The 9,917-nt window shown below is 42.0% G+C and overlaps 1 protein-coding gene across 2 annotated transcripts in view; it reads right to left on the bottom strand.

Annotated features, from left to right (window-relative positions):
* Positions 1–1,531: 1,531 nt before the first annotated feature.
* LOC117518538 (voltage-dependent R-type calcium channel subunit alpha-1E-like) overlaps positions 1,532–9,917 on the bottom strand; it is a 107,313-nt gene continuing 98,927 nt past the window's right edge. For both annotated transcript variants that reach the window (XM_034179686.1, XM_034179687.1), the window contains exons 37-42: positions 6,344–6,450; positions 5,988–6,156; positions 5,619–5,747; positions 5,287–5,434; positions 3,761–3,930; positions 1,532–2,499 (exon numbers count right to left, since the gene is read on the bottom strand). In XM_034179686.1, coding sequence (XP_034035577.1) covers positions 1,945–2,499; positions 3,761–3,930; positions 5,287–5,434; positions 5,619–5,747; positions 5,988–6,156; positions 6,344–6,450 — 1,278 coding nt within the window. In that variant the 3' untranslated portion in view covers positions 1,532–1,944. The remainder of the gene's footprint in view (positions 2,500–3,760; positions 3,931–5,286; positions 5,435–5,618; positions 5,748–5,987; positions 6,157–6,343; positions 6,451–9,917) is intronic.

Below are 9,917 nucleotides of genomic sequence, written 5' to 3'. Positions count from 1 at the left end.
GAGATGAAAAGTGACCTCAAGGGGCTTTTGCAGCACAACTGACACTTAAGAATCATTGTTTTGTGATCTGCACGTTACAAGGAATAATCTAAAACATGTTTCATTGATGTACTCCAGATGACAAATAAGTGTTAATTTGGTCATTCTTAACAGGCTTATGCAGCAAAAGACTTAATAACCGTGACAAATAAAGTGAATTTTGGCTTCACTTTGAACAGTGACCCCTATGAGTGGCAGCATTCAGTGATACCTGACTCTTGGCCTAGTCATCCCAAGCATCAACCCTTTAGTACCTGAGATGACAAATAAACCCCACTGGGCTCGTGGACGAATGAGTCTTAACCACTGCGCCTTCGTGCTGCTAAACTCACTTCTCACTATAGGACAAAGCATTCCATCATCAAAATCTGCATTAGATCACACTCATGGGAAACTGATCATCACATGCTGGTTTGTCACTCTTTTTGACCGTGACCTTCCAGGATGCATATCTGTGAACGTGAGAGCTGGGTTTTAACCTGACTGCTGCACAGAAAACACCTCAGTGCCTTGCTTTTCTAACCAATGTGACACAAACACACTGTGCTTAACACACACCTGTCTTCTTTTGTAAAAAAACAAAAAACATCCAAGCAGATGGTTTAAATGACATTTAAGATTCATCATGATCACAAGAAGGAAGGCAAGACATCCTGAAGAAGACAACCCCGGCTGGGGATGGCTTTAGTCCATGCACGCGCGCACACACACACACACACACACACACACAGTGATTATTCAGCACACAAATATGGAGACTGAACATCGTATTATCTTCTGAGCAACAACACGGGCTCCTAAATCCAGTCGAAAGCATCACAGTCTGGAAGACCACAGGTATAACCTGACTTGGAAAGACTTTAGTCCTTCCAATAGTCTCAACAAACCTTCATTTCAGATTCACAAGGAACATTTTATTTTAAAATATTTACCTTATTAAATAAACCCAGTCCCCAGTATCCTTAGGAGGGGAAAAAACCCACACTACACATCTTACTGCATAATCTGTTGCAGATCTTTAGCTTTGTTTTCACACAGAAGAAACTCACCTGTACTGTGCTGCTCAAGATGAACATCCACCGTAACTCTTATCAGCTAAAGCAGAAAAAAGCTGAGCTACTTTAGGGCTGGAATTTGCCTTCCTACATGGAGCGCTTCACTGATCCCCATAAACCACGATACACTTGTAAACAGGAACATTTCAGAACGGCTGCTTACCACTTCGAAATCTGATTGAGGCAGTCACTGTTTCATGGCCGCTGTTACATTTTTGCACAGTAGAGACAAACATCAACCTCAAACCACCTGAATGTAAAGAACCAAACTACATTCACCATGTTACATTTTTAAATATGACCTCTGTGTTCACACACACACACACACACACACACACACACACACACACACACACACACACACACACACACACACACACACACACACACACACACACACACACACACACACACACACACACACACACACACACACACAAAACTTCCCCTTGGATTCGACATGTGGCTTGGACACCTGCAGGTGTTTACCATATCAATAATATTTTGTTCCAAAAAACAATCAAAACACCAACATTCGCGGGAAGGCAACACGTGGGATGCCCACGTTGAGCTACGCCTCTGCTGCTGATAATTTGGCAATTGTTCGCAGCACACATACAACCCACACATTTCTGTCTATACATGTAGGCTCCTTCCAGCTCTGACACACATTCACACAAGAACATGTGGCAGACACACACTTAAACACCCAGGTATCAGGTCTTGTCAGCTTGCTACAGTACTGAGAACATCAGGATCCCAGAGCCAGAGGAGCTACAGCCTTATGGTGCCAGAAGTCCCACATGGACCTCCTCATGTGTATCATGCTCCCTCTGCTCCTCTCTTGACTCTAGCAGCGGTCATCCTCATCTGTGTCACTTAGCAGCTCGCCGGCGGTGGTCGGACTGGCCTGGCCCAAGTGCTTACGGAAATGCCCGTTAGGAACCTGCCAGGAATGTCTGAGCTGAGGGGCGGAGCTTATGACATTGGCTTGACCCAGACTGGTTGCCATGGCTGTCTCAAAAGTAAGGGTGTCCTGCCTGTTGCCCAAGTTGCCGCTGTGGACGCCCTCATGGAATGGAAGGTAGGGCTCTGAGATGTAGCGGTGTGGAGAGGGGTGGCTCGATCCTAAAACCTGACCTCCTGATGATGCCTGACCTGTGGTGAGCGGGCCAGCCTCCTTGTCAGACTTGAAGGAGGTGTCTGTTGGGCCACGGGGACTGGTCTGAGGCTGGGTCTGTCCGTCAGAGGAGGTTGCTGGTGTGGGAGAGGGGTGGGCTTGGCAGACCAGAGGAGAGTAGGAGATGTAAGGCCGCGGGCGAGAGGGTGTCTGAGGCAGCTGACGCCGATTACGAGGAGTACCAGACTCTGATGATGAATGGGCGGGGCTCCCTGATGCATTGATCTGCAAATAAATACATAAATAATGTACGACAATATGACAGTGTGAAAAGCACTTTGCCACTCTTAGGACCCCTTCCATCACAACACAATTGAAGCCGATTGGTGCACAAAGGAGGAATTGCATGCCATTTGTGAAAAATCAGAGCCTACTCTAATGCCTCGCACACCTGTCGCTACAACCATTCACGCACACAAGCGGCAGAAAGACAGAGTGCCCTGTGAGAGCCCATTCAATCCCTCTTGCAGCAGGTGTCGGACAAATTCCAGGTGACACACACGAACATCTAATACTGCTCACGGAGCACTTAGGAAATGTGTGGCCATTCGCGCTGTTAACACAAAAATAGTGAGCAGGCAATCACTTTCGAGCTAGATGTGAAATTTGTCTAAGTGCCCCCACGACTGTGGCGTTGCCAAGTACACGTAGCGTGCCAGAGTGTTAGCTCTCCCCACAACACGTGTGTGCGTGTGTTTCACGCACTCCCCCCGCAGGCGAGGTGCCTCTCATCTGATCGCAGAGTGACACCTTGGTCTGTGCACTGACTAGACAGGGGGTGTGGCTGGCTGCCAACAGCAGCAACTGTTGAGATCTCTGGTCCTGTATTTCACAGCTGCAGAACACGTACCGTGTTTTGACAGACAGGGCCTTACAACTGTCCACCGTGGCGCGTGTGTGTGCTTGCTGTCCTCGTGGAAATACATAAAAACATATATCGCTTTTGCAACAGGCTGGAGAGTGTGCACAGCGCGCACACTGACAGGCTGTCCTGGCTGACATGGACTGTCAGTTCATGTGGACACGCACAAGGTGTATGGAAAGCCAACAGTGCCACAAATACACCACCCTTCACTACTATGTCACCCTAGCAATGGTATCACTTTACTACATTAAAAATGCTACATTTGTAATAAAAATGTGCAGTTTTCTGCATGCAATGTGCTTTTTTTTTTTTCTGATTATTGCAATTATCTACCTTGCTGGTGACCAAATCTAAATAATCATGCTTTGATCTACCATCATCAAGGAAGGTTAACTTTTGGTGTAAAAACCTTTGTTGTCATTTTCGTTATCAAAACACCATCTGCAGCATGAGGAATACTGTTGTTAAAGTTGAACTGAATAAAAATAATGCTGACCACACTGTCATAACAGGCTAATCATTTCCACTTTGCACATTACACACTTCAAATTAAATAGAGGATAAAAAAAAAAACCCTCAAATGCTGTAAATGGAACAGGTACTCGGGCGCTGCTTTCTCGCCTGTCTCTGTAAATTTTGAGCACGTCCTTCACTGGGCGAGCGGGACTTTGTCCTCTCATGCGAAGTATCTCTGCTGCGCTCCTCAGAGTTACAGCGAGAAACGTCAGGAGACAGAAGGTGACGCCGTTCCTTTGAGCGCCCTCTCTCATCTCTGTTGTTAACTCTTGGGCCTAAAAAAAAAATCTATTAGAACTCAGTAAATCAAAAATTGTACACAATATTAATAATCATTATAATGAAAATAGATATACATTTCATTTTCATCTAACACTTTTATAGACATAAAGATAAAACAATTATATTATACACAGTGCTAAACTACATCACATGCATTTATGGCCTATCCCAGCAGTCAACAGGAGAGAGGTGGGGCGCACCCATGGGCGCACCCTGGACAGGCCGCCAATCTATCTTAGGGCTGACAAACTACATACACACTCATTTGCCCTCTCACACCTAAAATCAATTTAGACTTTCCAGAGGTCCAGTACAATTTAGAAGGACAAAAGCAAGGCATACTGTATTTATTTGTCAAGATTGGCATTTTGGGCCTTGCAAAATGTAGGGGTTAATAATTAGTTTATTATACAGCTGTTCTGAGCTGTGTTTTCATCTTGTTGGTCTTCATTTTGCATGCTCACTTCAAGCTCGTTTTCTGTTAATTCCTCCAATTCAAACTCGTCAGTGTAATAAAATTTGCTTGGAGAATGGTCTTCTTCGTCACTATTAATTTCTTTGTTCACTTTTTGTTTTATTTTGCGCAGTGATAATTGTAAACAAAATCACAAATCTGATACGCGATCCGGACCGAATGTCATGGTAAAGGTCTGATATGGGAACATAGACCGGAAATCAGCCAATCAGAGAACGCGTACCATTGCAGCCATATAATAATATGGTGTAGACACACTTATCGAAGGCCACTCATTGCAATAGTGCAATAGAGCATGGGACAATGATAAAACTTGTTCTGAAATCAGAAGGTTGATGGATCGATTCCTCAAGTACCTCTGCATGTCAAAATGTCTTTGGAAAAAGTAATTAAACCTAAATGCGCCATGAAGCCATGTGCCATGACCTTACTTGTGTGAAGCACCTTGAGGCAGCTTTGTTGTGATTTGGCACTATATAAATGAAAATAAATTGAAAATTGAATTGGAATTGAAACTGAAGCAGCAATGTACTCTGTGTTGAATGTGCAATTCATCCTTGAATATTATGGGGGGATTGTATTTAAATTTATTAAGACCTATTAACTTGAAAACTGTAAGTTGAAACAACTGAAAATGGGAGTTATTTTATTACCTGCACTCAACAGATATATGTAACACTAACTTGAAGTTCTGTTATCATATATTGAGCACATAATTTACAAAAATTTAGGTAATTGTCTCAAATGGTAACACTCAAATTAATTATGTTTATCCAAATTACATTATCTTTTTTTTCTAGTGTACTTATTTGAGTTTACAGTGAGGACGTTTACATGCCAATAAGTAACAGTTTTGCAGTATGGGTTAAATAACCTCTGTAGCTCTTCTGCCGAGGTCTGTATGTGCCGTCAGGACTGACTCTCTCCAGAGAGTGCTGCTCCTGCCACAAGCCGTTCACACACTGATCCCCGATGGTGGAGAAGGAGCGCTTCATCAGTTTACTGTCTACTGATAGTCCAGGCTGTGTACATGCAGAACATTCAGGTGAAGAATTATAAACTCATCCATCTAGATATGCAAGCAACAGGTGCAAGTTCTCATCCAATCCAGAAACAAAGAAAGAAGCGGTAAGCCTACTTACTGGATCTCATATGAATTGCAACTATTTTATGACACTTTTAGAAAAGGTTGTCCCAGTTTATTACCTGCCCATCAACAGCTAGTCGAGGCATAGATGATGCTCTTATCGATGCTGTGCGCTGAGGTGATTTCAGCACCGTGGGGTCCTCTCTAGCTTGCCGCATCACTTGATTATACTCCATCACATCTGTCACCTACACAAACACCAGAAAGGTGTAAAACACAGTCTTTTCATTTCTGTAAACTTCAGTCATAAAACTGAGAACACAGCTGATTACAGTAAAATCTCATCATCAAAGGACAAAAGTGGCTAAACTGAGAGTCTTGATTATGCTTTGATAATGTTATTTGATGGATGATCTTGACCAAACCTCTGCCAAATCTTTGGTGATACAGTGTGGAAAAGTTGTAAGAAGTTATGGACGTCTGTTTACCAGTGTGTGCAAATGGTGGTGATGAGAATGGTGGTACGGGAGGTACGGTAAGCGGTATTCATCTTCCTCCTCTTCTTCCTCCTGCTGCTCCTCTTTGGAATGAGCCAGTGGCTGCATGAACATCTCTTGAGGTGAAATGGCGCTGAGTGCCAAAAAGCCTCCTCTGGTGCTTTAGAGACACACACAGTCAAAGAAAGCACATCTACACAAATGCTTCCATAATGAACAGCAATTATAGATGGCAAAATTCAACTGCAGTGACAATAATTCTACAACCAGCAATAATTTTGTATGTCTACCACTACAAATAACCACAGCTCACTGTGAATAAATGTGGAATCAGAGTGAATATTTACAGAGCAGATCCAGTACTCTGTCTGAAGAATGACAAGGACTTGGCATTGCATATAATTTCTTGAGGAAGAGATGATGCATCCATACGCTGGAACATCGGTGCATGTTTCTAGGAGCAAGAACACACACTGGTAAAACATGCCAGATATATAGTGAATATCCAACAAAATGTCACTGAAAGAACAATGACAGTATTACTTAATGCAACTGACCAGTGATCTCATTTATAAAACTGCACAGAATCATGACTACAAATGTAGGCACAAATGCAGAAATATAGATACGCATTGTGTTTACGAGAGTTATGAAGCCGTGTATATGTATGGTTGTCCTTTATAAATCGAAATCACACATGCACGACCTGCTGTCCATGCCCATTTTTGACCACGAATGGATGTAGCCACTCAAATAATTAACTGCATATAAAGCCCCTCTGTACTTGGTGCTGTAAAGGCAGAGTTTTCTCACAGAGAAAAGTCTGAGCAAAAACAGACAGGACTGAAGAAGTGTCATTTTAACAAATGTGAAATTGTTCTTCCAAGAGGCCAAATATTCAATCAATCAATCAATCAACTTTTTTCTTATATAGCGCCAAATCACAACAAACAGCCGCCCCAAGGCGCTCCATATTGTAAGGCAAGGCCATACAATAATTATGAAAAACCCCAACGGTCAAAACGACCCCCTATGAGCAAGCACTTGGCAACAGTGGGAAGGAAAAACTCCCTTTTAACAGGAAGAAACCTCCAGCAGAACCAGGCTCAGGGAGGGGCAGTCTTCTGCTGAGACTGGTTGGGGCTGAGGGAAAAAACCAGGAAAAAGACATGCCGTGAAGGGGGGCAGAGATCGATCACTAATGATTAAATGCAGAGTGATGCATACGGAGCAAAAAGAGAAAGAAACAGTGCATCATGGGAACCCCCCCACAATCTACGTCTAAAGCAGCATAACCAAGGGATGGTCCAGGGTCACCCGATCCAGCCCTAACTATAAGCCTTAGCGAAAAGGAAAGTTTTAAGCCTAATCTTAAAAGTAGAGAGGGTATCTGTCTCCCTGATCTGAATTGGGAGCTGGTTCCACAGGAGAGGAGCCTGAAAGCTGAAGGCTCTGCCTCCCATTCTACTCTTACAAACCCTAGGAACTACAAGTAAGCCCGCAGTCTGAGAACAAAGCGCTCTAATGGGGTAATATGGTACTACGAGGTCCCTAAGATAAGATGGGACCTGATTATTCAAAACCTTATAAGTAAGAAGAAGAATTTTAAATTCTATTCTAGAATTAACAGGAAGCCAATGAAGAGAGGCCAACACGGGTGAGATATGCTCTCTCCTGCTAGTCCCCGTCAGTACTCTAGCTGCAGCATTCTGAACCAACTGAAGGCTTTTTAGGGAACTTTTAGGACAACCTGATAATAATGAATTACAATAGTCCAGCCTAGAGGAAATAAATGCATGAATTAGTTTTCAGCATCACTCTGAGACAAGACCTTTCTGATTTTAGAGATATTGCGTAAATGCAAAAAGGCAGTCCTACATATTTGTTTAATATGCGCTTTGAATGACATATCCTGATCAAAATGACTCCAAGATTTCTCACAGTATTACTAGAGATCAGGGAAATGCCATCCAGAGTAACGATCTGGTTAGACACCATGCTTCTAAGATTTGTGGGGCCCAGTACAATAACTTCAGTTTTATCTGAGTTTAAAAGCAGGAAATTAGAGGTCATCCATGTCTTTATGTCTGTAAGACAATCCTGCAGTTTAGCTAATTGGTGTGTATCCTCTGGCTTCATGGATAGATAAAGCTGGGTATCATCTGCGTAACAATGAAAATTTAAGCAATACCGTCTAATAATACTGCCTAAGGGAAGCATGTATAAAGTGAATAAAATTGGTCCTAGGACAGAACCTTGTGGAACTCCATAATTAACTTTAGTCTGTGAAGAAGATTCCCCATTTACATGAACAAACTGTAATCTATTAGACAAATATGATTCAAACCACCGCAGCACAGTGCCTTTAATACCTATGACATGCTCTAATCTCTGTAATAAAATTTTATGGTCAACAGTATCAAAAGCAGCACTGAGGTCCAACAGAACAAGCACAGAGATAAGTCCACTGTCCGAAGCCATAAGAAGATCATTTGTAACCTTCACTAATGCTGTTTCTGTACTATGATGAATTCTAAAACCTGACTGAAACTCTTCAAATAGACCATTCCTCTGCAGGTGATCAGTTAGCTGTTTTACAACTACCCTCTCAAGAATCTTTGAGAGAAAAGGAAGGTTGGAAATTGGCCTATAATTAGCTAAGATAGCTAAGATATTCCTTCATAAATTTCAGTTTATGTGTGGAGAAAACTAAAGGCCTAATTTTTATGCATAGTTTAGAAAAAAAAAAAGGCTCCAGCTGTCTTAACTGTAGCCATTTTAACCAAGAGCAAAAATATGGCCAGCGATTTTTGCAAAGACCTTGGATCTGTCTGTCCGTTTGTTTTGTGCCCAGCATAAGTCCAGTCCTATTACTGCCAGGGTCTTCAAATTCATAGAGAACATTCTCGGGACACAGACCTCACACAAGTTCAAAGATAGCTACCCCAACCTTGGCCTATTTTAAGAGGTCAGTAGGTCACTTTATGTTTCCTATTTTTATGCTCATACAGCTGACAGCATGAATCATGCAAATGTGCTTTTCTTTGGGGGGTCAGGAGTCTGGGAAGGACATGGTGACAGCCAATCAGAGTAGAGAGGCACCACAACATCACTGGCTGCTCTCTCTCTGGCTGCTAATCCAACATGGCGAAATCCACTCCGAAACCACTGCCTCTGTGTAAATGTAACATGTTTTTCATATATTATGGAAAAGCTAGCGAGAAATAAACACTTCTAAAACTGAAAACATTGTTTCTGTAACCTGATAACATCTCTGGAGTGATTTACAAGACATCTTTCCTATCAAATGTAACTTCCGTTTTTTTCAAAAGCTGCTGTATGCGCACACGCATGCCCTCCTGAAGACAGCGTTAAAACGCAAATAAAATATTGTTTATGATTGACTGATGGATTCTGTTTGTTCTGCAACATCAATATAAACATACACAGGTGAATATATCAATGATACCTGGATAACACAATAAAGCATAAACACTTATTTCCACTGTGGTCCTTATGAAACTGTCACGTGACAAAACAGAGGGGCTTGATTGAACATGTACATACTGTAAATAAGACAACAGGCTCTTAACTGACTGAATAAAAAAAAAACTTACCTTGTTGCATATGGCTAACGTTGACCTATTTTAAGAGGTCAAAAGGTCACATTGTTTCCTATTTTTATGCTCATACGCCTAAGGGTATTTTAACATTATGTTATTTATATTTTAATATCTGTATCTATATTTCAAATGAATGTATACTATCCATTCGTCATCCACCCATCTGTCCATCCGTCTGCCCATGCATACATTGATCATACTAATTAATTATTGATCAATAATTAATGTAGTATGGAAAGAGAATGTGTCATTTAGTGTATACTGAATTGTAGTAGTACAACCACAATTCCAGTGAAGT

This window comes from Thalassophryne amazonica, chromosome 10, assembly GCF_902500255.1.
Source record: "Thalassophryne amazonica chromosome 10, fThaAma1.1, whole genome shotgun sequence".
In the NCBI taxonomy this organism is placed as follows: Eukaryota; Metazoa; Chordata; class Actinopteri; order Batrachoidiformes; family Batrachoididae; genus Thalassophryne; species Thalassophryne amazonica.
Note: the sequence above shows the minus strand (reverse complement) of the source record. Positions and strands in the feature narration are given on the sequence as shown.